Genomic DNA, 16,629 nt, shown 5'->3' with positions numbered 1-16,629 from the left:
GGGACAGCAAGGATAAACCTCAGGAAGCTATTCTCCACTTTCTGAAGAGCATCTGCCTGTACGTAGCCCCATACCCCTGATCCGTAAATTGCAGTGCTGATGCATTTTGCCTGATATATGCGGATCATTTCAGCAGGAGGTCTTTTTCCTAGCCTCTGGGTAAAACTAACGAACGCCATAGTTGACCTTAAAAACAACCGCTTTCTTGCTTCAATTGCATTTCTCCATGAACCTTTATCGTCTATTAGGATTCCAAGATAGGGGTAAGAAGTTGTGTTTTCCACCCTGGAATTGTTGATGAAGAGGTCACTCCTTTTTTTATGCCTAAGCCCAACACTCATTATAAAAATGTTTTTGATGTTAATTTTTAAATCGAGGTTGAACATGAAGGTGTTATATCGATTGAGTGAGCGTTGGAGTTCCAGGGGGGTGCGGGCGATGATCACTGCGTCGTCCGCGTAGAGGAGAGCGGGAATCGGACGGTTTTGAAATAGAGGAAGGTCCTGGCACCCCTCCAGCATACCTTTTTCTAAACCATTTGTATAGAGAGTAAAGAGGTAGGGGGCCAGGACGCAACACTGCCTGACACCCCGCTCAACCCTAAACGGCGCTGTCAATTCTCCTCCTACTCCAAATCTCACTCTGGCTGTTGCGCTGGAATAAATTTCACGTAAGGAATTAATTAAGGAGAGTTCAACACCCATTTATGTTAGGCAACCCACAGTTTCGAATGGCTTACGCATAAGCCATGTGCAATTTCCCGCCTTTCGCGTTTACATATTTGCCTATTAATAGGTCAAATTTAAAACTTGCTTGGTCGTACCCAGACCTTCCCTAAATCCATACTGGAGCTCCGATAATATCTATTGTCGTCCGCCCATTGTTGTAGACGATCTAATATAATTCGCCCAACCGCTTTACCCAAAGAGTCCAATAACGAAAGGGGACGGTGGCAGGATGGACTTTGACGGTCTCCCTTTTTAAATATCGGGACCAGGATGGAATCTGACCAGGAGTCCAACAGTCCAACTTTACAAGTTGCTTCTAAAACTAAGCAGAACTGGCGTCCACAGGTCCATTTTAAATTTATAAAAGTCAACTGGAACCTCGTCGGGCCGGGTGCCTTACCCCCTTTACTTTTCATTAGGGCCAGTTCAACTTCAGCCATGGTAAAATGGAGTGAATGGAAAATTAGTACATGAACTATTCATCACTGAGTGATTCTGGGCAGTGGATACACTAGCCGTTTGTCCGGAAATCTGAGAGAAATGATCCACCAAGGATGATTCATCAATTGCTGTATCTATTTTGCTAGGTTCCCTAGGTCCAGACAAAAATGGGGACTTAATTACACTCCAAAAAGCAGCACTGTCTTTCAATAGGTAACTCTTACGGAGTTCATCCCATAACTCCTGTTTCAATGCAATTTTCCTTTTTCGAATAGTAAAGTGACAGATGTTTCTAAGATGGAATATTTCTGGTCTCTTACTGAGTGAAGAAGGGCAGTTTTTAAATTCAACAGTGCTTTAGTACAGGAACTATTGAACCAGCCCACCTTATTTTTCTTTTTCTCTTTAGATTTAATGCTTAAGGCTTCCTTTACAGATTCAGTTATTACCATAAAATTATCTAGAATCTCTTGAGGGATAGAGGAGTCGTCCAAACTGTTATTGATGGCTTTCATAGAATTCTTAACAACTACTTCAGTAATCCTAACTGGGTCAACAAATTCCCACTTGAGTGAGTAGCCGTTTATTCTGTTCAAGACCAAGTTTTCCACCCCATATGATCTAATAAGGTTGGTCTTTCCTTGCCCTGGGGGGAGAGAAAGAGTGATAGAATTTGGAAAATGATCGCTAAAAGCACAGTCATGTGTTTTAAAGTTCAGAGTAAGAGTGGCCGACATGTTGGACAAGAAGATTAAATCAATGCAACTAGAAGCTCCTCTGCCATCGAAGGTTGGAATAAGGAGAACTATTGATGGCATTAATTCATTGGCCAAGGCCAACTGAAGGGTAAATAAGATTTCGTTCAGGCAGGCCCCACCCTCAGTGTGTGAAAAATTAGTAAGGTTGTTATCACTTTCATCTTGTATGCCACACGTTAGATTATCATTGTGGGCGCAGAGGGATAGATTAAAATCACCACCCCAGATAATACAAGGTCTTTTCCTTTGAAATGTATTAAGTTCTAATAGGGTATTACGAATCTCCTTCAGTGTGTCAATCAACTCGTATTGCTGCAAGTTGTTATAAAAATTCACTACGACACAAATATCCATATTATTAATTTTAAGGATGATAATTTGGAAGTTAGGCTTCAATTTAAAGGCAATTTTTTTCCGTATTGAAAGTAAGTTAGAAATATAGACCGTCAAACCTCCTTTTGCACGCCCTGCTGGAGATGGAATTGCTGGGGAAAAATATGTTTTATAACCATTTAGATGAATAGATGTCACGGCCCACGTTTCTTGGAAGCAGAGAATGCTAAAAGCCTGCGAGAAGGTAAGCCACTCATCATAATTGACCTTTGATCGTAGGCCGGCTATGTTCCAAAAAACGATACTGAGTGGCGAGCCTCTCCCGGGATTTGCCTCCTGAAGGGGAAGAATAACAGAACCTCCTACTTGAAGTGGAGTAATGGCATCTGTACCAATTTTAGGGTTTAAACATACATTGTTATTTGTGCCCGTACGCTGTGGCAGGCCACTGTTACCGGGAATGACTAGGGGGCATATTACTTCCATGTCTGTAGAGGCCATGCGGGGTTTCAAATTAGAAATAAAATGAATTGGTGCCCGCTCCTCCGCCATTTGGGAGAGACTAGAAGGATTTTCTAAATAAATCTGACTCTCACTCTGTCTTTTGTTGGAGCTACACTCGTTACACGCAGAGGGAGTTGATTGTCAGTCCACTGCATCTAGGGGGGATAATACCTCAAACTTATTAGCTGTTAAGATTGAGCCATCCCCCACTCCTCTTGGCCTGAGAGTAGGTTTATAGAAAAAGCCCAGGGGGAGAGCAGTAATGCTTGAACTTTGGTGGAGGAATTCATCCTTATGCTTTAATAGAGATTGAACCATTCGGGGGCGTCGTAAGTTGATAACAATGCAATCTCCAGGGATGGTCTTTGCTGAGGCTCCAACCCACCCAACTCTTCGAACCATCAAGATATCTTTACTATGAAGAAGGTTAAAGTTCTTATATTTGGTCAACCAATCTACCACTTTATTACGGAGTGAAGACCAAGATTCACTTTGTCCCTGTTAAAATCAATACACAAGGGCAGGAGGGAGATCTAGTGTGTCTGGGTTATGTTGGAAAGTTATCTTATTAGAGTTGTCACATCCATCTTGCCCTGATCTACTTGTGTCTCCCTTCCTAAAAGAATCCCTGCGTTCAATATCCTCGGTTACATGTGGAGGGAAGATGGTGGTTTGTGGTTCCCTTAATCTACAACGTATTCGCACCCGATTAGTGGACTCAAGTCCCACCGTATTAGGGGAGATGATTTCCTTTGTGCTGTGGCGGGGTGTAATTTTATCCAAAGTATTACTAATTGTCCCTACGACCTCTTTCAGCTGCTCAATTCTTTCCTCCATGGGGCCAAATCTTTCTTTAATGAGAGTATTTATCTGAGTCACCATTGAACTAATGTTCGAATCCAGCCTCCCTCTAAGGAAATCTTCAAAGGCAACCTGTGTGCCTGAGGGAAATTCATTGGATGTGGGAATAGGTACTTCTGCCGGAGCACCAGTCAACTTTGGAATTGAATCCGTTTGTATTTCTACTTCGACAAGGACTTGGGGACTAAGATCCTTACCCCCCCTTTATGCCCTTCTGTATAGATCTAGCTACATTTCCTTTGGTTAGTTTAGTTTTATTCCGAGTTTGGGGTCTCGTCCCTGAAGATGAACAATCAGCTATCTCCCTTTCTTGATTAAACTGGTGTAGCGGTTGATTAGCCAGAGGAGAATTAGTACCAGTACACTGGGTGATAGTTTTAGACAATAAGGGAGTAGTGGATCCTGCTTCCCTTGTCAGTGGGAATAGAGTAGGGTCGAGTGAGCCGCCGTTCTGTTAGCGGGATCTCGTGGGTGAGAAGTGACTCAGCTCTAATTAAAAAGGCATCTAAGGTGCCTGCTGTAGTCTTTCGTTTCTCCATCTTTGGTATATGTTCTAGCAGTAATTCCAGCAATAGCAAAGAAAAATGGGTTAGAGTTAAAAACCGTTTGGCTCCAAGAAGTATGGAACAAGGAGCCTAAAATATAAGTTCAATCTCAAAAATTAATGCTGTTCTTCTGTTAAAGACCTCTAAATGGAGAGAAGTAGACCAAAGACAATAGCTGTGAGATTATGTAACAGGAGGGTAATATTAAAGATGTTACAATGAAGAAACAGGTATCTCCATAGTAGCTTAATAGTATAATTGGACAATGATTGGGAAACACAGGTTACAAATGAGCCAAGGGGGCTGCGCTGTCAACCGGGGAATAGAATAGTATTAAAGTCAGTGAAGGGCTTACCCGCACCTCAAAACAACCAAAGGGGGTGGCCCTACCCTGTCACTTCCTTGCCCTGACGGGCACGGACGGGCCCGCCCTTGGCCCGGGCTTCGCGCGCGTCCGGCGCCGCGAGAGCCCTCTGTGCAATTTATCCCCCGGTGATGGCTGGCTGACGGTGTTTCGCGCCGCTCCTCTTGCGGGACCACACTGCCTGCTGGGTGATGTAGCGTCCTGGCAGTCTGCGGCCCGCGTTCTGGAGGAGTGCGGCGGCTTCAGGGATTTCCACAGAAAAGTCCACAGGGAGAAGGAAGGTAGGCAGGGAAAGTTAAAACTGATGGCCAAACTGTTGAAGGCGTTCCCCCCCCCGCAGTCTGCTTCTATTCGCGTCTGCTCCACTCGCGACATTAAAACTCGATTCCAGTAGGTGACGCACAATGTCTCTCAAGGCTGTAGTCTAGGTCCGAAGAGTGTTTACGCTGCTCCAGCCATGCACCCTGGGAAATGTAGTCTTTGATTTGTGGGGACCACCTCCGCGGTATGAGAAACAAATGGTGCTCACGGCTACGGCCGCACACCTGGGGGAACGTGAAATGAAAATGAGACCGTCACAGTGGTCTTGGTGCACCTGAGACAATGTCAAAGTTTATTTTAGAACCTTGTCCACGGTGTTACAAATAAACTGTGCTCATGGCTCCGCTGCGCACCACGGATACAAAGGAATGGCAAAAAAAACGCGGTCAGGTGATGAAGAGAAATCAACCGCTCCAGCCGCACTCCCCGGGCAGTTTTAGAACAAGGATTATAACCGCGCCCGCGGTTATGGAGTGTCAAGGGATGAAATCGGCTCCAGCCGTGCAGCGGGAGGTGTTCTGGAGCCAGAGACTGCATACGCAGTTCCCAGAAAGTGAAGGGTGCTCGTGGCTCCTGCCACGAAGGTGCAAGCAGCCCTAGATGGAAACAGCCGCGGGTGAAAACAACCTACAGGCAACCAACGGCCAGCAAGCAGGTAGCAAGCAGGAAGCAAGCTGAGAGCTGAAAGCTGAGAGCAACGGCAGCGGCAAGAAGCACAGCAGCGGCAACCACGTAACTCTGACCTATCAGGGCAGACCACTGAAAGGCTGAATTTGGACTTACAAACAAGAAAGTCTCATAACTTCTTGTTTGTACACTTTAGGAGAAATTCAACAATATAATATTGTTGGATTTACTACTACCATTCTGGGAAGTCTTTGAATGGTCCGGCTAGTCCTCTCCTATCAATATTTATTAATCAATTACTTCCTACCATGTTAACCTATGGGCCCTGGGGTTTGCAATGGGGAAAAAGACTGGGCCACTTTTCTAGCACCAGGGCTTATAAAACCATATTTTATAAGTATTTCCCCAATTTCTACAGGACCCCCAACCCCTTGTGCAACTAGGGGAGACTTCAGGGGTTCTGAATCTGCAGAAATCATGCAGATTATCCTTACCTAATTCTTCTAGCATCAAAGTCGAATTTGAGCAGCTCTTTAACACAATGTGGGGAGTGAAATGTAAAATTTCACTTTACCCAGGCATATAAAAACTCAATTTATAAGGGCGTACCTTATAGATAACTGACCCCAACCCCTGAGATACCTAGGGGTGACCCTGGGGGTCCATAATATGCAAAAACATGGTAGGTTTTTAATTTTTAAGGGCCCCTAACACCAAAGTCAAGTTTGGGCACAACTTAAGGTTTAAAAGTGTCCTGGCAACCAGTGCTGCTTTTAAACTGACCTCAGGCTTCAGCACTGCAAACATGCTGGTGCAGAGAATCTGCTGGCCTCTAAACTTCCATGCCCGAGGATACTGGGGACTTCTAGGTAGTTTCGATCCCCTGACCTATTACATACTAGGGGCTTATGGGGTAGGTCATGCCAATTACAGGAATACCCCACCATTCCATAGTGTACCCTAGTGTATGTTGGGTGTCTTAACTGTACTCTGTGTTCCTTTTAGTTTGGCACTGGCCCTGGCTAAAAGGAGCCCAGGTTCAGTCAGAGTCAGTTACCACCAGTTCCAGTCCGCAAAAGGTTGGGGGGTGCCCAGGGCACAGGACGACTTTGCAACACAAATGCTAATAAAAATTACAATGACAGTCTAGTACAAAGCACTTGCAACAAAGATTTGTTGAAAACAAAGATTTGTTCAAAACAATGCATGTGTCATGGAGCAAATTACTCACTCGGTCATAACAAAGTAGTGTGGAAAAATTTGGAGTTTTCTGTTCATGTACTAGTTCTACAAATCGTGCACAGTAAACTGCATCAATGGCTGAAAAGATGCATCGTGGGAAAATGCACAGCTGCAGAAATTTAGTGATTGTCTCATTTTTTGTAGATCCTGGTAACCAAAAGGAAAGAAAAACAACATTAACTTTTTTGATCGGAACAAAAATGCACTTATCAAACTCAACAGCCATATAAATTAACAGGCTACTGCCAATGTCTTTAAACACTGAACCTTTTAGTAAATATTTCCATTGCAAGTAAAATAATGATTTTTCGCTAGCTTGTAGAATCTTAATATGCATTCATCATTTTAGGTCAAAAGAGAGGATTATACTATTCACTTTCTTTACTAAAAGAACATCACACAACTATATCCATGAGGCTCTTAATAACAAGTCACATAAACGCAGACTAAGCCTCTCCGCCATGTCACCCTATTTCTTTGATGCTCAGCCACATAACAGGACTGCAATTTGCCTTTTAATAATCGGTTATTGTCATTTGTTCAGTTTTCTTCAGAAGCGCACTATCATTTGCCTGTAAGTAAGCAGGCTTGCTGACTTAATTACCCTTTCTTGCTGCTGCCCGAAGTGCTACTATCTCCCAGTGTGTTGCCTTGTCGAGCGTGGGCCAAGTAAATGCACTATGTAGGTATTTCTAAATGGTCTTCTACCTGCCCTCAGATCCTCTGTCTCCAGAGCCTTCATGCTACCGATTCAGAGTTGCAGCCGCAGTCCAGGTACGAGAACGTTTGTAGACTAGCCACACAAGCGAGTGCTCTCTACCGGTTTCCCATTTGACAAATATGGCCCACAGACAGTAGTGCCTGGTCACCATACAATTCGACAAGGCTTCTCACATGCAGAGCTCTTGCAAAGCAAAAGACAGGTTAAAACGCGTTGGCTACTATTCTCAAAAGAGGAGCTTAATATATATATTGGCTGGGGGGGGAGAATTTTAGATCTAATAGCCAAATATCTTTTGCACTATTGTTTAGACCACCAATGGTAAGTACCTGCCAAATACCTCCTAGACCAGGACAGCCTGATGGCAAGAATTCCTGCTCCCTGAGGGACTCCAGCTATTGTTAGATCTGATTAGATCCAAGTTAGACATGGTCCACTTCCTGATGCCTATCCAAGTGGGGGATTTGTGCAATGTGGATGCATTTAAATTTTGACTCCACAATTAGCTTTTCTTGTTTTTCAGCTAGAGTTCAGAACTAACACTCCAGCAATAAATGGATTTCACAAGGACTGCAGCACTGCACAGAATTATGTTTTCCAAATTTCATCATGATTCAGATGATTGCGGCCGTAGTCCAGCTTGAATTCTACGGCACTTAGTGAGTCTAACAAATTCTCTGAGCTTTCAGTAATATGTGGTCAAGACTAACAAGTTACTTCCCTTCGGTAACGCTTTTTCTGGTGGATACACTATCTGCCTGTGGATTCCTCACATTTTGAATTACCCTTGCGCCAGCATTCCACGGAAATTCTTTACTTCGCTCTACCACGTCAACGAGGACGTCTCAATAGCACAGCTCCGCGCGCGACTCCGTATTACATCACCGGAGTCATAAGAAGACCTCGTTGGTGTGCTGACGTCAGTTCCACCAATTTATCTGTATCCTCGAGGCAAAAGGGTGGACCGACAACATAATGTACAAATTACTTACCTTCGGTAACGATGTATCTGGTAGAGACGATTCTAGCCGCAGATTCCTTAACGTAGAATTATCCCCTGGTGTGAGACTGGATCCTGAAAACTTTTTGCCACAGCATCCCTGCGCGCCGGGGAGACGGCACCACGTGACTCTGCCCTGATGTCGTCCGCAAAAGGATACATAAGTCCCACCCCGGCGTGCCAACGTCAGTTTTCTTCTGAGAACTTTTCTGCGCCACAATGCGGAGCCATCACAAACAAAACTGTGAGAATACTGGAACAGTGTACGAAAAACCCAGCTAAACAGAAGGGAAAGAAACAAATGGTGAGGAACAGCACCATCTAGAATAGTGCCAGGTACTAAGGCACCAAAAGGCATGGAATTAAAGAACAGGGCACAGCTACTGGAAAACATTCGTGCAAACAAATACAACAGACTCCCCGGGGGCAGAAAGCATGTGAAAAATACATAGCAGACCAACAAGTCTGCAGCCACCGTCCGGAACAGAAAAGGGCACCAAGGTCAGAATGGAGAGCAACGACCATTCAACCTCAGACAACACCAGCAGGGAGAAAGTCTCCCGAAAGAGCCAAGGGTCGAGACCCAGCCAAGGGTCCTCAACCCAAAGGACTGAAAAAAAGAGTCAGAAGTGCACAAGCAAACCTCACACTGGAGACCAGGGTTCAGGGGGACAGAAGTACCCATGAATTCATCAACCAAGCACCAGAAAGGAAGGGCAACAAGGCGAGCATCCCCCTAGGGAGGGAGTAAGAAAAGGCACTCGCAAAAGACAACCACCTGGAGGGAGGCGAGTGCAGAAGACCATGCAGGGTCCTCGCAGAATGGGGAGGAAGGGCGGGTCGTGAAGGAATCTGCTGCTAGAAACGTCTCTACTAGATACATCCTTACTGAAGGTAAGTAACTCGTACATCTGATAGAGACTACTAGCCGCAGATTCCTTAACGTAGAAAAGATACCCTAGCCATACCCAAGGGGAAGGAGGGTCTGCAAGAGGACCTCTCCAGCTCAGGCGAACACAAAACTCCAACAGGGGACAAATCACAGGGACAGAGAAAATAGCCCAGTCCTCCATAACAGGGGATGAGCCACAGGGACAGGGGAAAGAGCCCAGTGCCCCCCGCACCCCTCCCCAAGCAGACTAGAACCTCAGCATCGTGGAAGAACACCGGACCCACAGGGTATGCGTCATAACGACAAAGAGGCAGCCCAGTCCTCACCAAGCAGGAGAAGCAAAGGCAATACGAAAGGAGGCCAGCAGTCAATGTACCAGGGACCTCCACCGGAAGCACCAGGTACAGGCAATGCAGCGGAGTACTGAGGATGAAGAGCAACCCAGAGACTCCAAGGAGAAGGCATAGAAACGAAGACAAGCGCCCTCCACCGGGAAAACACCCAGTGAAGAGGGCAGCCAAATCCATCACAGCTGGAAGTCAACACGCCAGACAGAACAGCGCCTCAGCAATAAGGCAAGTGGGAGAAGAAAAACATAGTCCCACAAGGCTCCCGCAAAACAAGAAGCAGGGGCGCCAGGTCCCACTCCAAGGCCCCTGCTGTAGACCAGAAGAAGAGGCGGGCGCAGCTGGACGCCGACAAGCAACCAGCCGGAAGACAAGAGGAGAAAGAAGTAGGACGAACCAAGCCGTCAACATAAGAAAATAACCCTTCTGGAACACCAGACAGAGGGCCAGGCCTAACGGCAGACAAAGGGCAAAAACACCACAGCACAATGCCGCAGCTGCCCAAGAAAAAACACCAGCGGCATACAGCAACACCAGGAAGGGCGAGGAACCCGCAAGGAGGAGTCCACACCCTCCCAGTGTAAGACAGGGCTATTGAATAGCTACAAATCCCCCACGTAGAGTAGGACACGTCCCAAGAAAGTATGGGAACCACTCTTAGGGAAGAAAAATTCCACATCAGAGAACAAACTGGAAAACCTGCGGCAGAAACCACAGAAGGCTTGGTAAGCAGCCAAAAAGTACACTATTGCCAAAAAAGGGGGGCTGAACCAGCAGCCAACTGAAGAGGTAGGCCAACCAAGGACCCAGAGGGCACAGCAACCCTCACAGAAAGTGTAACGGTCACCCCAAAACCAGATTCCAGGAACAGTGGGATAACACCTCCCACCAAGACCCGGAGGATCAACAAACTAACCGACCGAGGAGGAGGACGACGGAGCCCTGCAATAAGGCGCTGAATGACAGGGTCTGCATGAGTGTTAAACAGAAGGACCCCGTCAAAGGGTAGGTCAACCAGACGTTCCCTGATATTTTCAGGAAACACAGCATCACGTAGCCAAGCATGGTGACGGAGAGCCACAGAAGTGGCCATAGCACGGGCGAGAGCATCGGCAACATCAAAAGCCGCACTAAGAATAAATGTGGCCAACTACCTACCATCCAACACAAGGCCCCGTAGATCAGCACGGGTACCCTCATGAGAAACATGCCAAAGAAGGGAATCCACAGAGTCCAACAGACTGGAAGCAGCCCTGGTCAACACATACAAACAGTTAAGCGCCTGCAAGGCAGCGCTGGAAGAAGCGAAGACATTACGCCCCCATGAACCCAACCACCGGGCCTCCCAAGACAGAGGAAACAACACCACAGGCAAACATGGAAAGGCATTCCACAGAAGAGAGCCTCGATTAAAAGGGTGGAAAGAAAGACAGACAGAGTCATGCGGGGCAGGGCGGAGACGATGCAGAAGCGCCTGAGGCACTGGATCACCCATTTCAGGGCACCCTCAATCCCCCGCAAGAGAATGGTGGAGTGACGCTTCAAAAGGAAGAAGCAACTCCTGTCCACCAGAGCCCTTGTGGAGAACTTTCAAAAGTTTATCCATAGGAAACGGAGTGACATGTTGTAAGAAAGTGGTCTGTATATACTGGACCAAAGTAAGGTACAGTGAGCACAGAGTCCACAGTCCCCAAAGGTATGGCAGAGGCTAAAGTTAGATATAACTTACTCTCCAAAGTGATAGCTTGGTCGAGCAGTAAGGCAGTATCAGAGGACAGTGTAAAGCATTTGTTGCACAAGTTACTTACCTTTGGTAACGATATATCTGTAAGAAACAGTAGTTAGTGTTAGATTCCTTACCTTAGATTATCCCCAGGTGTCAGACTGAATCTGGAAAGTTTTGCGTAGCAGTACCCCTGCGCGTCGGTAGGCGTTGTCTGCGGCTCCGCGTCCGTCGTCGTGATCGCCGGGATGACGTCGGAGTACTTAGCCGCCGCCCCCGCGCGCTGACGGCAGTTCTTGTACATAGCTTTCCAAGCCAGGAACGCAGAGCCATGTCAGAGACAGACACTAGTGCAATGAAACTAGGGCCCTGAAAGGGATGTCCTTAACCCTACGTATCGGTTTGCAGAACAGCGAGGATGGGTGGGGCGGTAAGAAATCTAACACTAACTACTGTTTCTTACAGATATATCATTACCGAAGGTAAGTAACTTGTGCATCTGAAGGAAACAGGTTAGTGTTAGATTCCTTACCTTAGAATAGATACCCCAGCAGAACCAACCCGGTGGTGGTGGGTGCGAACCAAGATCACACCATAAAGTCCTGGAGAACAGAACGGACGAAAAAGACATTTCCCCAGACTTGGCTTTACAGGCAGTAGTGTTTAGCAAACGTGTGCAGCGAGTCCCACGTAGATGCCTGACAGATGTACTGCAAGGGAACTCCCCGACCCAGGGCCGTATTAGCCGCCGTGGCCCGAGTGGAATGGGCGCGCAGACCAACAGGAGGCTCCTTTTTTGCCAAGGCATAACAGACCTTGATGCACAACACGACTCACCTAGAGATGGTCAGTTTGTGCACTGCCCTCCCCTTCTTTGCACCCACGTAACCAACAAAGAGCTGGTCGTCCACCCGGAACTGGCGTGTGCAGTCCAGATAAATTGAGACCACACGTTTTGGGTCCAGAAGGTGGAGCCTCTCTTACTCCTTGGAAGGATGCGGAAAGAAGGTGGGCAAGGTGATGGACTGCCCGTTGTGAAAGGCCGTAACCACCTTGGGCAGGAAAAAAGGGCGAGTTCTCAAGACAACTTTGTCCGGATGGACAGAGAGGAAAGGAGGCTTAGAAGATAGAACCTGGAGCTCACTCACTCTCCTGGCAGAGGTGATGGCAACCAGGAAAGCAGTCTTTAGAGTCAGAAGACGAAGAGGGCAATTGTGAAGTGGCTCGAAAGGAGCACACATCTAATAGGTCAGAACAAGGTGCAAGTCCCACTGAGGCATCAAAAAAGGAACAGGAGGAAACAAGTGCGTGATGCCTTTAAGAAATCTATTTACAACCGGGGACTTGAAAAGAGAAGGCTGATCAGGAAGCCTCAAGAAGGCGGAAATGGCAGAGAGGTAGCCTTTGAGAGGTAGCCCAGAGCAGAGCCCTGCTGGGCCAGAGAAAGAAGGAGGAGAACCTCTGAAAGGGGGGCAGAGAGAGGATCCACAGCCTTTGCTGTGCACCATGCCACAAATTTGTTCCAACTGCAGGACTATACTGATTTTGTGGAGGGACGCCTGGCTGCCAGAATCACATCACAGACCTCAGGAGGCAAGTCAAATGGCCTCAACGGTCGCCGCTCAATCTCCACGCATGTAGGTGGAGACTGGACAAATTCGGGTGGAGGACCGTCCCCAGCTGCTGTGACAGAAGGTCCTCCTGAAGAGGCAGATGAATCGGGGGATCGACTGTCATGCTGAGTAGTTCGGGATACCAGTATCTTCGTGCCCAGTCCGGAGCCACAAGAATGACTTGGGCCCAGTCTCGCTTGATCTTCTTCAGCACTCTGGGCAGAAGTAGTATAGGCGGAAAGGCGTACAACAGACCGCAGATCCACTCGCGACTAAAAGAGTGTCCTAACGAGTGCCGCCTTGGAAATTTCAACGCGCAGAACTGATGAATTTGCACGTTCTCTTCAGTGGCTAATAGATCTAACCAAGGCTCTCCCCACTGCTGAAAGAGGCCTTGCGCCACGTCCGAGTGCAGACGCCATTCGCGATCCATCATGCACTGGCGGCTGAGTTCGTCCACCCTGGCGTTCAGGGAACCTACCAGGTGTTGAACCACCAGGGTGACGCCCTTGTGTTCCAGCCATTGCCAGAGGCACAGAGCCTACTGACAAAGGGTCCACGACCCCACCCAGCCCTGTTTGTTGCAGTACCACATGGCGGTGGTGTTGTCCGTGAACACCTGCACTACACTTCCCCGGAGAGAGGGTAGGAATGCTTTCAGTGCAAGCCGGATCGCCCGCAGCTCCAGAAGGTTGTATGTGGAGCCGGGACTGGGGCTCCACATCAACTTCCTTCCATGTGGCTGGGCCTCTGATCTGCGCCTCTCCCATGTGGCGCCCCCAGCCCAGGAGGGACGCATCTGCCACTACTGTGTGCTCCAGTTGGGGAAGGGAGAGGGATCTGCCGCTGACCCAATCGCGGTCCGTGAGCCACCACTGCAACTGTCTTGCAGTGCTCTCCGAGATCTGGACGTGGTCGGACAGGTTGCCCTGAAGCTGCGCCCACTGAAACTTCAGGTCCCACTGTAGAGCCTGCATCTGCCACCTGGCGTGATGCATCAGAAGGATGTAGGCCATCAGCCCCAGAAGCCGCAGCGCCAACCTGGCTGAGACTCGGGACAAAGGCTGAAAGATCGGAACCAGAGCCTGAATATCCCGAACCCGCTGTTGGGGAGGATAAACCCGAAACTGCGCCAAGCCCAGAACCGCTACGAATAAGAGGAGCTTCTGAGAGGGGCACAGTTGTGACTTCGGCGCGTTGATGGAGAACCCCAGCGAGTGCAGGAGATCGGCCGTAATCTGGAGGTGGGAGACCACTGTCTGGGGCTAGCCCGCCTTAAACAACCAGTCGTCGAGATGAACAAGTTGCTTACCTTCGGCTTTTTCTGGTGGATACAGTATCTGCCTGTGGATTCCTCACCTTGTGAATATCCCCTGCGCCAGCAGCATTCGGAAGGGAAGGAAGGAAGGCCTTGAGCGCCAAACGTATCGCCCGCAACTCTAGAAGGTTGATGTGAAGCAACCTTTCCTCTTGAGACCAAAGACCCTTGATCTCCAGATCCCCCAGATGAGCACCTCACCCTAGAGCGGAGGCATCAGATCACTGTGGCCACCGATGGAGGTAGATGGAAGGGCTTTCCTTGAGACAGATTGCCCTCCACGCTCCACCAAGACAGATCCGCTGCAGCTTCTCTGGAGATCCTCACAGACTCCCTGAGATCTCCATTGTGTTGATACCACTGCCTGCGGAGGCACCACTGGAGTACCCTCATGGGCCAGCGTGCATGGTCGACCAACAGAATGCAGGAAGCAAACAGACAGAGCAGGCGAAGGACCTCCAGGATTGGAACAACCACTCCATTGTAAAACAATGGAATAATTTCCTGAATGTCGAGAATCCTTTGAGGAGGAGGGACTGCTCGACACACAGTAGTGTCCAGTACTGCCCCTATGAACAGGTTGCGCTGAGAGGGCAGCAGGTGAGACTTGGGCACGTGCATATAGAAACCCAATTTGTACAACAGCTGAGTTGTAACCTGCAGATGGTGAAGCACCTTCTCTGGCGACTCCACTCTGATCAGCCAGTCGTCCAGAAAGGGGAAAACCGGAATCCCCGATCTCCTGAGATGGGCTGCCACCACTTCCATCACCTTGATGAAGACTCGAGGTGCAGTGGTAAGTCCAAACGGGAGGACCGCAAACTGATAATATTGTGACCCTACCGTAAAAAAGAGATACTTCCTGTGCGACTTCAGGATCGGGAATTGAAAATACACGTCCTGCAAGTCGATCGACACCATCCAATTTTCCTGTTGCAACACTTGAAGAACCTGCGCAAGTGTGAGCATCTTGAACTTCTCCTGTTTCAGAAAAGGTTCAAGATCCTGAGATCCAGGATTGGATATAACCTGCCATCCTTCTTGGGAATCAGGAAATACCGGGAGTAGAATCCCTGACCAATTTCCCACTCTGGAACCACCTCAATCGCTCCCTTTTTCAGTAAAGTTAACACTTCTACCTGCAGGAGAAGAAAGTGGTCCTCCGAGCTAGACCCTTGACAAGGAGGCTAATTTGTAGAGAATTCCTGAAAGGGAAGAGCATATCCATTCTCTACAAGATTGAGAACCCAAAGGTCTGTGGTGACAGATTCCCAATCTTGAAGACAATTAGTAAGCCGACCCCCGACAGGACCAACATGATCCAGAATGGTGGATGTAGGGCTGCTTTGCTTTGGCAAGAGGGGGGAGGGGTAAACGAAGAGGAGGAGGAGGGCTGACAGCCTCGTGGGAGACCTCTGTTCTTCCCCCTGTAGGACTTGTATAAAGTGTTTTGCTGCTGCTGCTGCTGCTGTGGCTGCTTGTAGGTCCGAAAGGACGATCTCCCAAAACCCCTGTACTTCCTGTACAAGGATCCTCTAGGCTGAGCCTGAAGGCCCAAAGACTTGGTAGTGGCTTTACTGTCCTTAAATCTTTCCAAGGCTGCATCCGTTTCCTTTCCAAAGCATCAAAAGGGAGATCCAAAAGAGTTGCCTGTACATCTGAGGAGAACTCCTAAGATTTAAGCCAGGCACTCCATCTTGTAGCAACAGCAGAACGCATGATCCTGGCAACAAAGTCTGCAGTGTCAAGACCACTTTGTATTACCTGACGAGCAGCCGCTTGTGTGTCCGACAAGACCTCATTAAAATTCAGTCTGTCCTCCTCAGACAACTTAGGGGCAAGTTGCTTAGCAGAGTCCATTAGGGCATCGATGTAACGTCCCAAAAGACAGGTGGCATTTGTGGACTTCAATCCCATGCTTGCCGAGGAAAACACCTTTTTTGCAGCCCGGTCAAGTTTTTTCGACTCCCTATCGCCAGGAACCTGTGGAAAAGCCCCAGTAGACCTTTTGAAACAGGCAGCTTGAACCACCATACTCTCAGGGGAAGGATGGAAAGTTAAAAAGTCTGGGTCCCCTGGAAATGCCCTGTATCTCCTGGCAACAGACTTGGAAACTGCCAGAGCAGAAAAGGGCTTACGCCAAACTTCCATTACAGGCTCAGTGTTGGCATCATTGAATGGTAGCAAAGGCTCCACCACAGTAGAAGGTGAATGAAGAACTTCGGTCAAGATGTTAGACTTAAACTCAGCCGTGGGAAGCTGGAGGTCTAAAATTTCTGCTGCCTTCCTTA

At 48.1% G+C, this 16,629-nt stretch overlaps 1 protein-coding gene across 2 annotated transcripts in view; it reads right to left on the bottom strand.

The window, feature by feature from the left end:
* The window catches only part of THOC2 (THO complex subunit 2), a 1,289,207-nt gene that overhangs the window by 511,841 nt on the left and 760,737 nt on the right, over nucleotides 1-16,629 (bottom strand). For both annotated transcript variants that reach the window (XM_086918507.1, XM_086918508.1), the window contains exon 24: nucleotides 6,714-6,871. In XM_086918507.1, coding sequence (XP_086774633.1) covers nucleotides 6,714-6,871 — 158 coding nt within the window. The remainder of the gene's footprint in view (nucleotides 1-6,713; nucleotides 6,872-16,629) is intronic.

The sequence above is a fragment of the Lissotriton vulgaris genome, chromosome 4_1 (genome assembly GCF_964263255.1).
Source record: "Lissotriton vulgaris chromosome 4_1, aLisVul1.2, whole genome shotgun sequence".
Lineage (NCBI taxonomy): Eukaryota > Metazoa > Chordata > Amphibia > Caudata > Salamandridae > Lissotriton > Lissotriton vulgaris.
Note: the sequence above shows the minus strand (reverse complement) of the source record. Positions and strands in the feature narration are given on the sequence as shown.